Source organism: Sus scrofa, chromosome 17 (assembly GCF_054392235.1).
Source record: "Sus scrofa isolate SSC_HxYL_T2T_F1_AM1 chromosome 17, Sscrofa_HxYL_maternal_Yorkshire_Landrace_v2.0, whole genome shotgun sequence".
Classification (NCBI taxonomy): domain Eukaryota; kingdom Metazoa; phylum Chordata; class Mammalia; order Artiodactyla; family Suidae; genus Sus; species Sus scrofa.
The window spans coordinates 47,969,566-47,989,037 of NC_139399.1; the positions used below are offsets into that span (position 1 = coordinate 47,969,566).

Genomic DNA, 19,472 nt, shown 5'->3' on the forward strand with positions numbered 1-19,472 from the left:
GCGCAGTGGTTAACGAATCCGACTAGGAACCATGAGGTTGAGGGTTCGATCCCTGCCCTTACTCAGTGGGTCAAGGTTCCGGCGTTGCCGTGAGCTGTGGTGTAGGTTGCAGATGCGGCTCAGATCCCGAGTTGCTGTGGCTCTGGCGTAGGCCGGCAGCTACAGCTCCGAATGGACCCCTAGCCTGGGAACCTCCATATGCTGCATGTTCGGCCCTAGAAAAGACAAAGACAAAAAAAAATAATAATAATAATAAGTGGGGAAGAGAATATACATATTGGTTCATAAATGCATAATTATGTCCTGAAGGAGATAGAAGAAGCTGGTAACACTGGATGACTTTAGGGAGGTGAAGTGGATAGCTGAAAATATTTTGTAATTTTGCATTTTGAACATATTTAGCATTACCACTGTAATTAATCTGTAATAAGTCAAAAAAAGTTTTCTGATCTTTTTCTCTCTTTTTTTAAAAATTTAGTTAGGGCCATCCCACAGTATATGGAGGGCCCCAAGCTAGAGGTCAAAATCAGAGCTTCAGCTGCTGACCTATGCCACAGCCACAGTAATGCCAGATCTGAGCTGAGTTTGCAACCTATACTGCAGCTCACAGCAACACTGGATCCTTAACCCACAGAGCGGGGCTAGGGATGGAACCCGAGTCCTCATAGGTTTGTTACCACTGAGCCACAATGGGAACTCATTTTTCTCTTTTTAAACACTGTATTTTAATTTCAAACAACCCTAGCTGATTTAATATCCTGATTTTTAAAAAGTTTGTGGAGGTCAGGGCTTTCATATAGAGAATCAGATGCAGATATGAATATGTTCAGGTTATTTTCAGATTCAAGTCATTTACTGATTTTGTTTCACGACAAGATCACTTAACCTGTCTCTATTTCATGATTTTATTTCACTTTTGGCAGTGATGAGGCCTGAGTAATGTTATGATATTAATACTTTAAACATCTTAAAAGGTTTATTCAGCAACCAGAATGCTGTAGCAATTTCATTAATTGTTAAACAGTAAAAACTTAAAGGTCTGAATTAGAAAATTATTTTACAACTTGAAAAATTTCCAACTATTTTAATAATAATTTCAATATTAATTATTTTAATAATGCAATTGATGGAAATGGTTTTGCAAAGGACTTTTGGCTTAGGAATCTTAAAAACAAAAAAACAACCTGACAAGCCTATTTTAAGCTCTAAAACAGGTTACCACAAAGAAAGTTGTGGAAATATGTTTTGCTTAAACATATTTTCTTCATATAAAATTACTAAAATGCAGGTGGATTAGTTGGCCAGACTATAATTCTAAGGAGTCTTGAACTGAAATGATGATCTGAGCAATCATACAACACAAAAACTCTTTAGAAATCATCAAGGCTATTCCAGGAGAAAGGTTTGAGGTACTTTTGGATGAGTCAACTTCTTTAGTTTTAAGGTGACAGCATTTGACCTGCCTATGAGTTCTTTTCCTTTTTTTTTTTTCTTTTTTCTTTTTGCCTTTTTTTTTTCTTGAGCCGCTCCCTCGGCACATGGAGGTTCCCAGGCTAGGGGTCTAATCAGAGCTGTAGCCACTGGCCTACACCAGAGCCACAGGAACACTGGATCCAAGTGTCTGCGACCCACACCATAGCGACCCACACCATAGCGACCCACACCATAGCTCATGGCAACAACGCCAGATCCTTAATCCACTGAGCAAGGCCAGGGATCGAACCCACAACCTCATGGTTCCTAGTCAGATTGGTTAACCACTGCGCCATGATAGGAACTCCAAGTTCTTTTCCTTTTTTAGTGTCATGGTCTTCTTGCCATCCTAAGGTCAACTAATACACAATCAGAACTTAAATTCAGGAGTATTTAGTAGCTTTGGTTTGGGTGTTGAAAGACTTGGGTGTTGAAATGGAGATGCACCCTTACCTGGCATGTGTAGTACTGTGACCCAATCTTTTCAACCCACAAGTAGCTGGGGAAGCAGTCTGAAGTGGTTTGGGGTAAGATTTTACTCAATCCAATTCAACCCCTAGCCTGGGAACCTCCATATGCCGCAGGTGCGGCCCTAAAAAGACCAAAAAAAAAAAAAAAAAAAAAAAAAGGAGATCTAAAATGAGGAGCACTTTTAGGTCAGAAGTATTCAAACTTTGTATTTATAATCTGAAACTCAGTAACATAACATTTGTTCAATTACATGAGTTTGGGGCGTGAATTCAGCAACTGAGATTCACTGTAGAGGAAATCTTTATCCACACCAGAGAGAAAGCAGGTTGGAGAGGAACAGAATAGACCAGCCAAGGATGTGGGATTTGGAGCCAGACTACTTGAATTTATTAGCTGTGTGACCTTGGGCAAGTCACCTTCATATTTTGTCCCTCAGCTTCCCCACCTGTAAAATGGAGATAATGATGCAAGGAGGTTATTAGGATTAAAAGAATTAACCCTATGATGTACCTAGAGTCTGGTTCATGTAAGTACTCATTAAGCATTAGTCATTTTGGAGTTCCCATTGTGGGCCTTGCTCAGTGGGTTAAGGATCCAGTGTTGCCATGAGCTGTGCTGTAGGTCGAAGATGCAGCTCAGATCCAGTGTTGCTGTGGCTGTGGTGTAGGCCGGCAGCTACAGCTCTGATTCGACCCCTAGCCTGGGAACTTCCATATGCCACAACTGTGGCCCTAAAAATACCAAAAAAAAAAAAAAAAAAAAAAAAAAAAAAACAACCCAAAAAACAAAAACAGAAACAATGCCGATTTGGAGCAAGCATGCAGGGCAAAGCAGCCTTACTTGGCAAGGAGGGTTACTCCTTGGAGATGGCAATCTTTTCCTTCCAGAAGGGCTCATCCTCTATTCTTTTCCATGTTGTTGAATTCCTGCCAGCACAATGTTCTGAGGAGGAGAGTCTTTGTAGCCTGTATGGCAAAGCTTCAAACAAAAACAGTGTAAGTGTGGGAGTTCCCATCGTGACTCAGCTGTGATGAACTTGACTAGTATCCATGAGGATTTTGGGTTCGATCCCTGGCCTCACTCAGTGGGTTAAGGATCCGGGGTTGCCATGAGCTGCATAGGTTGCAGATGCCGCTCAGACCTGGTGTTGCTGTGGCTGTGACAGAGGTCGGAAGCTACAGCTCTGATCCGACCCCTGGCCTGGGATCTTCCATATGCCACAGGCGCGACCCTAAAAAGATAAAACAAAAACAAAACAAACAACAGTACAAGTGAATAGAATCCATCTCTCCAATTTTTTTTTTTTGTCTTTTTGTCTTTGTAGGGCTACATCTGTGGCATATGGAGGTTCCCGGGCCAGGGGTCGAATCGGAGCTGTAGCCACCAATCTATACCACAGCCACAGCAACGCCAGATCCAAGCTGCGTCTGCGACCTAACCACAGCTCACGGCAACGCTGGATCCTTAACCCACTAAGTGAGGCCAGGGATCGAACCTGCAACCTCAAGGTTCCTAGTTGGATTTGTTTCCACTGCACCACGATGGGAAATCCCCATCTCTCCAACTTATGAGCATAAAATGGCCCTGCTCTCAATTGAAGAGAGCCAAGCATTGATAACTGCTAGATTGTAATTCTCTTCTTTCTAGATTTCTCCAAAGACTCTTAATGCTCAAATAATTTGAAAGGTCCTTCACACAAATTCTTAGCATAAAGAAATCTCACTAAAGGAGTTCCCGTCGTGGCGCAGTGGTTAACGAATCCGACTAGGAACCATGAGATTGTGGTTTCGATCCCTGGCCTTGCTCAATGGGTGAAGGATCGGGCTTTGCCGTGAGTTGTGGTGTAGGTTGCAGACGTGGCTCGGATCCCGCGTTGCTGTGGCTCTGGTGTAGGCCGGTGGCTACAGCTCTGATTCGACCCCTAGCCTGGGAACCTCCATGTGCCGCGGGAGCGGCCCAAGAAATAGCAAAAAGACAGAAAAAAAAAAAAAAAAAGAAAAGAAAGAAAGAAATTTCTACTGAGACACTAATGGGGAACTAAAAATACCTCTCTGTGCAAAGAAGCAGAAATAAGAAAGTGTTCACCTGTGGATCATTAGGGTCTTGGAGGTGGGTCTAAGGTTGTTCCACTGTCTCTGTCTCTACCAGATTTATCAAGAAAGGGCTCACACACTATTACACACTATTTTGCAGGGCATCTGGACCCAGATAGCCAAGTTTACTTTGGAACCAATAAAAACCAAAGGCCACCAATAAGAGCCCAGAATGACTCCTGAACATTGCATTTTTTTTTCTTTCTTTCTTTTTTTTTTTTTTTTTTTTGGTATTAATGGCTGTACCTGTGGCACATGGAAGTTCCCAGGCTAGGGGTCAAATTGGAACTGCAGCTGCAGGCCTACACCACAGCCACAGCCACAGCCAGATCCGAGCCACACCTGCGATCTACACCACCACTTGCAGCAATGCCAGATCGTTAACCCACTGAGTAAGGCCAGGGATTGAACCTGCATCCTCGCAGATATTAGTTGGGTTCTCAACCACTGAGCCACAACAGGCACTCCCCTGGGCACTGCATCCTGATGTCTCAGGAGGGCAGCAGACTAAACCTCTCCCACAGTTGGGGCCACAACATGGCTATCCTTGCAGCCACCCCAGTGCTCAGTGCTAAGTAAGAGCTGAGGTCAATGAATTCACAATGGGCATTACCACAAAGGGGAGATCTCTGAAGACATTTCCTGTCCTGCATACAGGCCACTTGGGAAGGCGACATCAGACATGGTGAGGCCGATGCTGTGGTGGATCTGGATGAGCAGGATCATGAGAAGCTGAGGAAAGAGTCAGAACGTAGCTGCTTGGAACCTGTTCCCTACAAACACCTCATAGAGGGCATCTGTTGCCTGTGGTAGAAAAGGCACACAGCAGAGCTGACCACCCGCTAGCCCTAACCCTTACTTTTGTTTGACTTCTGCTTGTGCCAGAACATGCTTTTTGTTTCTACTATCCCATAGCCAGGAGAGTAGCAGCAATTAGGGCAGGGGTATGAAAGTAAAGGGGAAAAGAAATCAATAGGAGCAAAGGGGTCACTAAAGTTCCCAGAGTGAGGGGCGTTCTGAAATCCAGAAGTCAGTTCTAAGGATACTATTAACATATTTGACCACGTAAAAATTTAAAGCTAAGGCAAAATTTATTGTAAAACTGGATGACAATTTGCATCACTGGGATATTCTTTTTTTTCTTTTTTTGTCTTTTTGTCCTTTTAGGGCCGTACTCATGGCATATGGGGACTCCCAGGCTAGGGGTCCAATCAGAGCTGTTGCCTCCAGTCTACACCACAGCCACAGGAACGCCAGATCCAAGCCATGTCAGCGACCTATGCTGCAACTCATGGCAATGCCGGATCCTTAATCCACCAAGCAAGGCCAGGGGTCGAACCCACAAACTCATGGTTCCTAGTCAGATTCACTAAACACTGAGCCATGACGGGAACTCCCAAAGGGATGTTCTTAATATATAAATGCCCTTATGTGGCTCAGTGGGTTGAGAACCCAACTAATATCTGTGAGGATGTGGGTTCAATCCCTGGCCTTACTCAGTGGGTTAAGGATCCGGCACTGCTGCAAGTGGTGGTATAGGTCACAGAAGTGGCTCGGATCTGGGTGTGGCTGTGGCTGTGGTATAGGCCTGCAGCTGCAGTTCCAATTTGACCCCTAGCCCGGGAACTTCCATGAAAAGCCTTGCTACTCAAGGTGTGGGCCACATACCAGCTGCACCAGTATCACCTGGGAGACGGTGAGAAATGGAGAACTGTGGAGTTCTTTTGCGGCACAGTGGGTTAAGGAACTGGCATTGTCACTGCAATAGCTGGGGTTGCTGCTGTGGTGTGGGTTTGATCCCTGGCCCAGGAACTTCCACATGCCTTGGGAATGGCTGGGAAAAAAAAAAAAAAAAGCCCCACCCCAGACCTTTTGCATCAGAATATGCATTTCAATTAGATCCTCAGATGGCTGTGGTCTGTGCGTATGTTAAAGTTGAGAAGCACTGGTGTATAGGAAATGAACTGAGAAATCACAAAAGAAGAAATATAAATGACCAATTACAAAACATATACAAATGTTCAATCTCACTGGTGATGAAATTATAATTAAAACATGTTCCTTTTTTATCTGTTGACTAGACAACAAAGCTCAGCATATGAGGGTATGGGTAGACAGAATGCTCATACATGACAGCAGAAAGGCAGTGTTCTAGAGGGCCATCTGGAAAACGTATCAAAAGTTTAAATAAGCCCACCCTTTGGCCCAGAAATTCCCTTTCAATGGACTTTATCCTAAGAAAATAATTGGGTACGTATAACAAAATTTATGCATGCATATTTATGTTTGCTATAATACCGTAGAAGTTTGAAAATTGCTAAAATGTTCACTAATAGGTAAACTTAATAATGAAATAAATCATTCTGTATCATGTATTACCTTTTTTTTTTTTTTTTTTTTGGTTTTTAGTCTTTTTAGGGCCACATCTGTAGCATATGGAGGTTCCCAGGCTAGGGGTTGAATCAGAGCTGCAACTGCCAGCCTACACCACAGCCACAGCAACTCAGGATCTGAGCTGCATCTGCAACCTACACCACAGCTCACAGTAACACCATATGCTTTAACCCACTGAGCAAGGCCAGGGATCAAACTCGTGTCCTCATGGATACTCACTGGGTTTGCTAACCACTGAGCCATGATCGGAACTCCCCGTATTACCTATTTTTAAAAAGGTAATTTAAAATAAGTAAATTACAAGTTCCCATCGTGGCTCAGTGGTTAACGAATCTGACTAGGAACCATGAGGTTGTGGGTTCGATCCCTGGCCTTGCTCAGTGGGTTAAGGATCCTGCGTTGCTGTGGCTGTGGTGTAGGGCGGCGGCTACAGCTCCGATTCGACCCCTAGCCTGGGAACCTCCATGTGCCGTGGGAGCGGCCCAAGAAATGGCAAAAAGACAAAAAGACAAAAAAAAAAAAAAATGTCTTTAGAGCGGTTGCCTCAGTCTTACACAAGCTACTGTCAGTTCTCAATGTGTATGTCCATCTATTCCCTCTGAAGGCAGGCATTATGTCTGGCTTTTCTTCTATGGCTCTCCTAGGGCCTAGCACAAGGCCAGGCTCACAGAAGACACTCAATGGCGTATTTATTCAATCTAGTCTATGGTCCTCAAATTGTGGCTAATGTCAAGCCTTGAAATAAAGCTTTGAGCCTCCTTAGAGGAGATCTCTCTCTTCTTAGAGAAAGATGACAGGTAATAACCTCTCTTCTACCAGTGACCCAACAGTAGGGCCTGAGAGGTATATAAAGATCGTGGAGAAGCATTAGAGGTGGAAGACTGAGAGGTGCTCATGCTTTGAATCCATCCTCTTATTTCTGGAATCTATCCAGGTGTCTCTGTGTGCGAGAGTCAGTGTTTTTTACTTCAGTGTGGTCGTCCAACTCTCTGCAACAGAATCACTGCAAAAATGGAGGGGCTTAAAGACTTCCAACATTTCCCTCCCTACTCTGGTAATGCCAATCTGTGCATAAAAGAAAGTCAGATGACCCTAAAGGGCTCCTGAAGGGAAAGTCAGAAAGGCAATGTGGGAGGCCGTACAGGCTCCTGGCTGGGGAAACAGTATGTCAAATTCTGGGCAATCTTGTATGTTTAGTTTCATAGGAAATTAACAGAACGTTTCCCAAAGTGGCACCATTTCACATCCCATGAACAAGTGTAGGAGACTTCTGGTTGTTTCCCCTTCTTTCCAACACTTCAAGCTGTTCGTCTTTATAACTTTAGCCATTCTGATTACCTGGGCAATTTTGAAGAGACAACTGTAGAACCGTTTAATATCGTAGAGTTCCAGGAGTTCTCGACATTTTTTCATTGCTCTTTTTAAGTTTTGGTGATTTTTCTTGTCATGAGAGATATCTGAGAAGTAAACATAAAATATTAGTACTTTCTGGCTTATTTCTTTCTTCTTGATTTTGCAAGTCTGGCTGATCTCCGGGTTAAAGTGAATCTCCAGATCTCACTCTTATTTTTTTCACTTGAATAAAATGCCTGGAGGTGGAGTTCCTGTTGTGACGCAACAGAAACAAATCCAACCAGTATCCATGAGGATGCAGATTTGATTCCCAGCCTTGCTCAGTGGGTCAGGCAACCAGCATTAGGTAGATTGTAGGTTGCAGACATGGCTGGCATCCCACGTGGCTATGGTGCAGCCCAGCAGCTTTAGCTCTGATCAGACTCCTAGCCTGGGAACTTCTGTGTGCCATGGGTGTGGCCCTAAAAAAAAAAAAAAATGCCTTGGGGAAGGAGTGTGTGTTAATCTGATTTGTTTCCCCTCTGTTGTAGAACAATATATAAAAAGAGCTAAAAGAAAAGGAAAAGGGCTTTTTGTAAGCACAGAGCTTTTGTGTGATTTGGGAGTACAACCAAGGCAAGCTAAACCATTCATTTCCCCATTGGTGAGGGCTTTTGAGGGGTCTTGCTATGAAGCTCAGGTTCCCACAATTTGTACGAGTGTACTGAGTCTGATCATTCTGCTACCAGCACACTTTATGTATCTAGTTTTGCTGATCACTGAGTCTTGACAAGACTCCTTCACACTGCCCTGTTTTCCTCATGTTTTATTAAGACTCGTGTTCACTGGAAATTTATCTATGGGAAGCATTTGAGCCCTTGGTTGAGGATATTGTCTCTCCAACTATAAGCTCTATGGGGGAAGAGACCTTGCCCATCCTGCTCACCAATACACCCCTCAAACAAGAAGTGCTTCCTAACTATTTGTTGGATGAAAAATCAGCTGTATTTCCAAGGCTATAGGTCTTGGTAGATAGTGCTCCGGCTCAGAGCTGCCCAGGGATGAGTCTGTGGCTTTGGGCAGCACTGAGCTTCCTTATCCTTGGTATAAGCAAGTCTGGGCAGGACAATTCTAGGTGGGAACAGAGTAGCCTGAGCCTGGAACACTGGAGGGATGCTGGGTTAAATATCTTCTAAATCTCTACAGTTGTTGGCTGTGTGTGTGTGTCAATGATTCATTCCTTGACCACAATGGTTCTTATTCTGCTTTTCAAACTCCCTAAACTCATACTTTCTGAGTGCCCTTGCTCATGTGTTCTTTCAGCCTAATATGCTCTTCTTACCATTTCACCTGGTTAATGTTCTTTCTTTCTTTCTTTTTTGGGGCTGCACCCACGGCATATGAAGGTTCCCAGCCTAGGGGTCGAATTGGAGCTGCCAGTCTGCACCACAGCCACAGCAATGCCAGATCTGAGCTGTCTCCGTGACCTACACCACAGCTCACAGAAACGGAGGGTCCTTAAGCCACTGAGTGAGGCCAGGGATGGAACCCGCAACCTCATGGTTACTAGTTGGATTCGTTTCTGCTGTGCCACACGGGAACTCCAAATGTTCTTTATTTTTGAGGTTATCTTCAGAGAGGCCTTTCCTGAACCCCACAACTGGATGTGATTATCACTCATGGCCTCTGTAATTTCCCTCGGTAGCAGTCATCTTTGTTTATGATAACAGTTATTTGTTGTTGATTTGAGTGTCCCCACTAGACACAAGGACTGGACCACTTATTTTCTGGGTACTGTTAGATGTGAGAAAGTACTGAATAAATATATGTGGGATAAATAAATAAATGAAGGCTCAAAAGATGGCAAGAACTCCTACTTCTGGCCAAACTAGTCATTCCAGCTTGTCCACAGGGCCACGTGTTTACTGTTCCAACTCCACGGCCATGCAGGTTGCTGACACTGACGGGTCTGATCCAGCGTTAATGATTCTAATTATTAAGTCAGCATTGCTCTACTTCTGCCTATGGACTATGTACCTTTCTCTTTACAAACTACTGTAAAAGACTTTCTAGAATGTGGGGAGTGAGGGCGCAAGGAGTTGGTGTTGTGCTGGAGATAAATGCAGGGCCTCGCTGCCTCCAGCAGGATTTTACACTTCAGCCGCAGGGTGATGTGCAGCAGGTAGTGAGTGCCCTCTGCAGCCTCCTTGGCCACCTCTTTCAGTGCGTCCCCACAGAGCAGTGCCATCAGAGCCACGACGTGTCCAAGTCTTTGGAATCGCAGTGGAAGCTAGTCGGAAAGCAAAAGAAGGATGTTATGAGAATAGAGGTCCATCTGGTGCCTTAGATTTAAGTTGCTGAGAAGTAATTCTACTTGTATTCCCTATTCAAGAGAAGTGGAAGGGTCACATCCAGCCCTTGGCGCTCTTAGGTTAACATGTGTATATACAATGTATCCAGCAGACGGTATGAAATAGGGCAAATTTTAGCTTAAGCAATCCAAAAAATGAAAAGGTTTTGTATATAAAGATGTTCATTCTAGCACTGTTTTAAATAAATTTTATTGGAGTATAGTTGACTTACAAGGTTGTGTTAGTTTCAGGTGTACAACAAAGTAAATCAGTTATATGCATATCCATTCCTTTTCAGATTCTTTTCCCATATAGGTCATTACACAGTATTCAATAGTTTACCCTGGGCTACACAGCAGGGCATTGTTACCTATCTATTTTATACAAGGAACTATGTACAGCACAGGATAAACTATGCTGGCACTGTTTAAATTTTTTTGTTAAGGTATAGTTGATTTACAATGTTGTGCTAACTTCTGCTGCACAGCAAAGCGACCCAGTCATACACATACACATAATTCCCTTTCTTATATTATCTTCCATCATGGTATACCCCAAGAGACTGGAATTGTTCTTGTGCTCTAGCACTGTTTTTTGTTTGTTTGTTTGTTTTGGTCTTTTTGCCTTTTCTAGGGCTTCTCCCTTGGCATATGCAGGTTCCCAGGCTAGGAGTCTAATCGGAGCTGTAGCCGCCAGCTTACACCAGAGCCACAGCAATGCGGGATCCGAGCTGCATCTTTGACCTACATCTTCGACCTACACCACAGCTCATGGCAATGCCAGATGCTTAACCCACTGAGCAAGGCCAGGGATCGAACCCACAACCTCATGGTTCCTAGTCAGATTTGTTAACCACTGCGCCACGACGGAACTCCTAGCATTGCTTTTAAAGACCACATACTGAAAATAATTGCCCAATGGGAACAAGAGCTATGAATATAACTATTAGGAATCAAGTATAATAACGTATAATAGGAATTATATATAAGAATGTATAATAAGGTAGGAAAATGTCCTAGTTTGTGAAGTGAAAAGTTAGATGCAAAGATGAGGTATACCAAATTTTAAAAAATTAAAAAAATTTTTTTTATTCATATTTTGCCTTATTATGGGAAAAAAGTAAGGTAGCTAAAAAAAAATACCAGAAAAAGAAATATAATTTAAAATAAATAGTGAAGTAGGACAAAGTAAAAAATGAAGGAGAAAGATAAATGAAGTTAAGAATTTTGTTAGCGTATAGAATGCATCATCATCATTTGCTCAAGCTGAGCCATGGGCCAGGCTCTGGACTTCCTCAGGGTTCAAGTAGGGGTACACACACAATATGATTCAAACTGCCCATAGATAAGAAGCAAACTGCCATCAGAGAAAGCACATCTGTTCTTAAGGTTGAGGCAGAAAGAAATTTCTTTTGTGGCTCTTCGGAAAAATATACCGATACTGTGAACAACAGTTTCTAGGACCAATTTATAGTAAATACAGCAACACATACACAAAGCTGTGTAACATCTTTCATTCTCTGATGGTAATGTTCATTCATTCAATTGATCAACAACACTGAGTGTCAATTATGAGCCAGGAACTGGTTCTGACTGATGGCACTTACGGAAAAGGCACTATGACTGGCACTGGGAAATAAGCAGTGAACAAAAGCTGACATCCCTGCTCACAGAGGAGATATTTCAGTTGGAGGAACATAAAATGACAAAACTAAGAAGTAAAATTTATTATGTATCAAATGGGGATAAATGTTATGACGCAGGAAAATGCAGGGGACAAAGACAGGAACTGCTATTTCGGAATGTCAGGGAAGACCTCCTTAATGTTGAAAGGAGGGATTGAGCTACACAGACATCTGGGAGAAGAGCATCCCAGGCAGAGAGAACAGCAAGTGCACGGAGAAGACAGTGTCTGGTGCTTCTAAGGAACAAGAAGGCTCAGTTTGCTGGAGCCAAATAACTAAGACCCAAAGAAATAGGAGGCAATGAGGAGGGGGCCAGATGGCAGAGTAACTTTTAGAACATTGTAAGGATAAGGATTTTGCATTTCATTCTGTGCGAGATGAGAAGACACTGGTGGGTTAGCCTTTGGAGGGTTTCCAGCAGAGAAGGGACATAAGCTGACTCACATTTATTCAATAAATATTAAATTGAGCATCTACCGAGTGGCATACTCTGGTGCTAGGTAGGCATGGTGGATGCTATAGTGAACAAACAAACAACCACTGATGAAATTTATATTCTATTAGAAATAAACATAAATATCAATAAATCAATAAAGAAGTAATCAAACAAGATAACCTCTGATCCTAAGAAGCCCTAGAAAGGAGAGAGATGAGGGCGTACATCTGGACAAAACTTGCCTTGAGAAAGACACATGCACCCGTATGTTCACTGCAGCACTATTCACAATAGCCAAGATCTGGAAACAACCACCTAAATGTCCATCAACAGATGAATGGATTAAGAAGATGTGGTATATGTACATAGTGGAATACTACTCAGCCATAAAAATGAACAAAAGAATGCCATTTGCAGCAGCACAGATGGAACCAGAGACTCTCACACTAAGTGAAATAAGTCAGAAAGAGAAACACAAATACCATATGATATCACTTATATCACATATATCTAATATATGACACAAATAAACGTTTCCACAGAAAAGAAACTCATGGACTTGAGGAACAGACCTGTGGTTGCCAAAGGGGAGGGAGAGAGAGTGAGATGGACTGGGAATCTGAGGTTAATAGATACAAACTATTGCCTTTGGAATGGACAAGCAATGAGATCCTGCTGTAGAGCACTGGGAACTATATCTAGTCACTTATGATGGAGCATAATGTGAGAAAAAGAAAATATAAATGTCTGTGTGACTAGGTCACTTTGCTGTACAGTAGAAAACTGGCAGAACACTGTAAACCAGCTATAATGGAAAAAATAAAAATCATTTAAAAAAAAGGAGAGAGATGAGATCAAGAACAAGGGTAGACTGATTTGTAAGCAGAGGCCTTTTTGAGGTGGAAACATCTGAACTGAACTGAGCACTAAAGAACAAGGAGGGCTCAGCTATGCGAAGTGGGGGAAGGTCATTTCAGCAGAGGAAGTAGTAAGTGCCATGGCCATGAGGCAGGAAGGGCTGCAGATGGTAAAGAATATAAAAGAGGCCAGTGTGGCTGGAATAAGTCAAGGGGTATGGAGAGGCAGGAGGAGGTAGATCATGAGAGACTTTGTATTCTAAGAACAGATGGAAGCATAGGATCAAAAGAGTGACATGGGTTTTAAGACGACAAGTCTGGCTACATGAATGGGACAAACTAGAAGGAACTAAGTGGAAGACTCCACCCCAACACACTCACGCAGAAAAAAGGACTCAGAAGAAATAAGTAAAAATGTTAACAAGGAAGTTCCCATCGTGGCGCAGCGGTGAACGAATCTGACTAAGAACCATGAGGTTGTGGGTTCGATCCCTGGCCTTGTTCAGTGGGTTAAGGATCTGGCGTTGCCGTGAGCTGTGGTGTAGGTTGCAGACGCGGCTCGGATCCCGCGTTGCTGTGGCTGTGGTGTAGGCCGGTGGCTACAGCTCTGATTCGACCCCTAGCCTGGGAACCTCCATATGCCGCGGGAGTGGCCCAAGAAATGGCAAAAAGACAAAAAAAAAAAAAAAAAAAAGTTAACAAGGGCTATCTCTGCATGACAACAAGGTAGTTTTTCTTCCTTCTACTTAAAAATTTAATTTTTTGGGGTCTTTTGTCAAAAAATTTAATTTTAAATATAATGAGCAAATGAATATTCATGATATTTAAAAATCTCAAACTTGAAGACAAAAAAAAGGTTACTGGAGAATTGCGTTCCTAGTTTGACCACTAAGTAGTTGTTTAATGTTCTTGTTTTAAATTCTTTATTTTTTTTAGGTTTGTTTGAGGATATAAAAGAGAAGGGGACCCAGGGAATATACATGCGTCAAAACTATACACTTAAATTAAGTGGATTTCATTGCATATAAATAATAACTCAAAGCTGATTTAAGAAAAACTATGGACTTTTCTCAGAAAAATTCAGAAGATCGCACCCCACCAAAATTCAGCATACAACTTTCTGGATGTTCACAGACCCCAGTGGCACCTAATTAAGCAGCCTGAATTAGCAATTCTCCCTGGACAGAAAATGCTAAGGAGGATCTATGGGCCCTAAGAGAGAGATTACGTATAGGAATGAGGCATCTGAAACTCTTGTTTGTCTTTAATCTGCAGCTAAAATGAGAGGTTGAGGAAGAACAATACACTGTTGTTAACAACAGGGTGGTCATTGATGACCGAATAACAGGGCAGTCAGGGATGCCAGAAGTCACTTGCTATCATTGACTGAAGAGAGGAAAAGGGAAGTAGCATAGTTCCTTCAATAAGGAGGTGGAGTCTGGATATGATTTTGATGGGAGAAATAAGAAAGTTAGTGGAATGTTGTCCTTTTAAATGTGGCTGTTAGAGGGTGTTCCCGTCGTGGCTCAGTGGTTAACGAATCCGACTAGGAACCATGAGGTTGTGGGTTTGATCCCTGGCCTTGTTCAGTGGTTAAGGATCTGGCGTTGCTGTGAGCTGTGGTGTAGGTTGCAGACGTGGTTCTGATCCCGCGTTGCTATGGCTCTGGTGTAGGCTGGTGGCTACAGCTCCAATTAGACCCCTAGCCTGGGAACCTCCATATGCCGCGGGAGCGGCCCAAGAAATGGAAAAAAGACAAAAAGAAAAAAAAAAGTACACATTTGCCTGCTGAACTTTACTACTTCAAATATAACACTGCACAGAGACCAGGCCACTGTAGGCACTCAGATATTTTCAGGTTACATTTATTTACTCACTTTTTCAAAAACATTTACTATATTGTTATGTCACAGCTCACGAGCTAAGCCATGGGGAAGCAAGATGAATAAACACAGTATCTGGCCTCAAGCTGCTCAATTTTAGAAGAGAAGCAATAATGCTAAGTGCTATTATGCAAGCACCATTAAGTCACCAGTTTGGAGTCATAAATTGAAGGGGAAAGACGCAGTAAAAGGATGGCTCTGGATCTTTCCTCTTTAGCTGAAAGACTGCTTACCTTCAGGCTGAGATTTCTGGATAAGCACTTCAGAACTTGAGCCGTGCTGGCTGTGGCCCGTGCCCCTCACGGTCTTTGACTGACTGTAACCAGGGGTCCATGTGCTGGGAGAAATAAAGGGAACCCAAAGGGTTTATCAGGAAAATCTGGGTTAACACCTATATTTCGCTGGGAAGGAAGTGTGGAGGATGTTACACCTGTCACTACCATGTCTGAAAATACTCTCCTAAATGATAGACCAGTTTGGGTTGCAAACGAAAGTAGTGGGAAGACAAGCAAGGCATGAAGATCTAAGGGATCAGGTGGTCTGGCTTCTATAGGGGCTTATTTTCTAGACATTTTCCCTTCATCTCTCTTTCTTCAATTACTTATTCTTCGGTATGTGTTTAGCCTTCTGAAATCTGCTTTGGAAAAAAAGACAAAGGAGAGAAACCAAGTCTGGCTGAAGTGTTGATATATAAACATGAGGAATGAGAAATAAATGTTAAGGTCGATTGTGGCAAAAGATAAATGTCCATCTGTACTTAGGCACAAATGATTAATAATGGTTTAGTGGGTTATCCCTCTCTGCATCCTGAAAAGGGCCCAAGAGAGCAAAGATGCTTGCACCGCAGCAAATGCACTCCAATGAAGTCCCTGTCAATGCAATGGCAGCTACTGGAACAGGTCCAGGTGGGGTAGGTGGTTGTTCATGACCTTTGAATCTCGCCTGGTAGGCAGCTGCCTATTTCCTCACTCTTGAGGCTCCTGGTCACTGATTAAAATCCTTCTATAGTAACAAGCAATAATAATTTAAGGAATAATTATAGCAACCGTTTAAACTGTTTATTCAAGGCCATTTATTCAATACTCACAGTAATTATTATCTCCATTTAAAGGAGAAAAGGAGCTCCTGTCGTGGCTCAGCAGAAACGAATCTGACTAGGAACCATGAGGATATAGGTTCGAGCCCTGACCTTGCTCAGTGGCTTAAGGATCAAGCGTTGCCATGAGCTGTGGTGTAGGTCGCAGACGCTGCTCGGATCCCACATGGCTGTGGCTGTGGTATAGGCCAGTTGCCACAGCTCCAATTTGACCCCTAGCCTGGAAACCTCTATATATCACGGGTGCAGCCCTAAAAAGACAAAAGACAAAAAATAAAAAAAAACTAATAATAAAATAAAGGTGAAAAGACTGAGAGGTCATATTCCTTGCTGAAGGTATAACCAATGAACGGCAAAGAGTTCGAATTTGAACCTAAGTCTGACTCAAAACTGAGAGCTGATACTCTTAACTATTAGGCTGTCTCCTAAAACTTAATCCTTCCATAGTCTCTTCTCGCACTTTCACCAGGTAATAGGAATAGTTTCCCATTTTCTCTTGGTATCCCATTTACCTTAAAAATGGTGTCAAGATTTTCCAAATGTGGGTCTTTTATCACCAAATTCTGGAGGTCTTGGAGAATGCTTGAAATGTCTGCCTGTAGAGACACTGAAAGTTCCCCAATATTGTACACTTGTAAGGCTCTTCTTGTTATCTTTAACCTCACTCGAAGGGGAAGGACCTTCGAGTAAAGTACCAGTAGGCAGTGTGTGAGCTGAGGTCAGTGAATCTTCATTACAAATGGACACCTCAGCCTAACCAGGAGCACAGTTAACTGCTTCCAACTACAGCTAAGAAATTACTTATGAGTTATCAAAATAGTTTTAAGTTTGACTTGAATACTGTAAGTTCCCCTTTGGTAACTGCTTCACCTTCCAGCTTACCAGCTGCAGAAGGAAATCAAGGCCTTTGCACTTTCTCTTCTTTCTGCCTGAAAGCTTCTCTTCCAGAGATAGTCACAGCCTCTCTCTTAACTGTCACCTCATTAGGAAGGCTTTCTTTGGCTACCTTACATAAAAAAAACTTCCCCTGTGCCTCCCAACCATGGTAGTATATATCCTCCTCTTTCCCTGTTTTATTTATTTTTTAAATTTTATTTTTCAATTATTATCTCAGTATTTTTATCTTTTACATTTTTAATGGTTTTATTGAGGTATAGTTGATTTACAAGGTTGTGATAATTTTGGCTGTCCAACAAAGTGATTCAGTTATACACATACACATCCACTCTCTTTCAGATTCTCTTCCCACACAGATTATCACAGAATATTGGATAGAGTTCTCTGTGCTATACAGCAGGTCCCTATTGGCCAATCATTCCATATACCTCAATGTGCATATGGCCATCCCAAATCCCTGTTTTATTTTTTCATAGCACTTATTACCGTATTATACTGTACTTATTTATTAGTGGTTTGTGTCTGCACTAGGATATAAGGTCCCCTGATGAGAGTGTGTCCTGCTGTATCTCGGCTGCCTGTCACGATGCTTGGTACATGATAACCCTAAATATCTGCTAAGCATATGAACAGCTCCACCTCATTTTAAAGCCAAAAGCAGGAAAAGAAGGCATGAAGGGGAAAAGAAGGCATGAAGGGGAAAAGAAGGCATGAAGGGGAGAAGAAGGAAGACGAAATAAAGTGGAATTAAAAAGCTATTTAATTTAACCACCTATTTTATCCACCAGGCTTAGCTTAAACAGTTTTCGGCTAGTTCCAAAAAAAAAAAAAAATGCACTTTTAAAAGGCCTAGATTAGCTGATCCTGTGGATGGCAAGTTGCTTAAGCAAAGTGTGAGTTACCTCTGAGTTGTAGGATCCACCTGGATGCTTTCCTGCTGCTGGGTAAGAGTTGCCACAGAGGGCAGAGTGATTATATTTTTTGATGACAAGACTGAACAGGTCAGCTCAATCTTCAGAGCCAAAGAGCAAATGGACATTCTGGTAACTAAGAAAAGACAGTTTTGTCTTGTGGCCGATCTCATGGCATGTGGAAGTTCCAGGGCCAGGGATCAAACCTGTGCCACAGCAGTGACCCGAGCCGCTGCGGTGATAATGCTGGATCCTTAATCCATTGGGCCACAAGGGAACTGTGAAAAGACAGTTTGGGAATAGCAAGCTGGGAAGTGTTTGATTTGATGTTAATAAGCAGGAATCCAAGTAACCCAAAAGAGAAGCAGAGACTCCTTGGTGTAGCATTCTGGTGGAAGAGATAAGTAGCACGTTTGTCTACCTGGACAAATCTCACAGGAAGTTAGAGGGAGGGTCTCAGGCTCAGAGCCTCCACCTTTCTCCCCTTTCCCACCCCATCCACCAGAGTGACACTCTTTTCAGGCTTTCTTGTGGTTCAACCACAGAGGGAAGCCTTCTAGAGTCTAATATAGTAAACCACGATTTTCCAAAGTGTGTTCTGCGGAACGCTTGTTAGTTTGGGGAATGGTGGACCCAAATTTCAAAACCTTTTTAACTACAAGACTTCTTGGGATTTTTAACCAGTTAATGTACCGTATTAATCCTGAAGAGAGGTAAACAGCAGGCAGTCCTTCCAAATTTCTCAGGCCATGGACCTCTATGATATGAAGCATATATGGGAATAACTTTCCACTGGATATACTCTGGACAAAACTGAACTCCGAAGACATTTCAGTAGGTCTTTGAGAAACAGATAGTAACACACATGACATCAAAGTTACTACATAAAAACAGAGACTTGGCTCCCCTTCCCTCTCTAAATAGTTTTCGGAAGTTAAAAATATAGAACATATCTGTCGGCTCTGGTATTGGCCCTGAATGAGGAACTAGGATGCACATGCAGGGGACAGGTGGGTGTCACCTGAAGTTAGCAACGGTGACAAAGACCTCCTGGTGCACTGGGCTGAAGAGAGAACGCAGGAGCTCCTCCTTCACCAGCACCTGCAGTGAGAGGGAAGGAACTTTAGAGAGGGGAGACTGTGCTGCATCATTAGGCCAGATGATGAGAGCAGCGGATAGCCTGAAAAAACAATGGCAGGTCCTTCGGTGGCCCCTGTTCCTGGGCTCCACAGGAATGGCAGCAGGACTGGGGTCAGGCTAAGAGTTCATCTCTTACTAGCTGTTTGAACTGATGCAAGTTATGCAACCTCCCTATACCTCAGTTTCCTCATCTATAAAATGGGATAACAGTTCTACTTACTTTCCTGGGTTGGTTGGAGTACTGAATGAGCTACATAGTAGCCCTCAGTAACTGTTAAGTGTCTGTTAGTCATTATTTTATTACTAGTGATTATTTCCAGTTTAGTTGTTCTACTAAGCCAGTCATCTCTTCTATTGTGCCTAAGATCATTCTAAGTTACTTGTCCTAAGAAAGGAGTAATATTCCAAATTCCAAACTGGCAGAGGGAAAGCAGCTTTGCAGTGCTGAATAAAC

General features: G+C 42.7%; 1 protein-coding gene across 1 annotated transcript in view; it reads right to left on the reverse strand.

The window, feature by feature from the left end:
- Nucleotides 1-2,780: 2,780 nt before the first annotated feature.
- MROH8 (maestro heat like repeat family member 8) overlaps nt 2,781-19,472 on the reverse strand; it is a 31,936-nt gene continuing 15,244 nt past the window's right edge. The window contains 12 exon segments of the mRNA XM_085003179.1: nt 2,781-2,922; nt 4,651-4,769; nt 7,770-7,888; nt 9,801-10,053; nt 15,208-15,272; nt 15,275-15,311; nt 16,583-16,641; nt 16,644-16,677; nt 17,870-17,898; nt 17,901-17,949; nt 17,951-18,014; nt 18,900-18,979. Coding sequence (XP_084859305.1) covers nt 2,781-2,922; nt 4,651-4,769; nt 7,770-7,888; nt 9,801-10,053; nt 15,208-15,272; nt 15,275-15,311; nt 16,583-16,641; nt 16,644-16,677; nt 17,870-17,898; nt 17,901-17,949; nt 17,951-18,014; nt 18,900-18,979 — 1,050 coding nt within the window.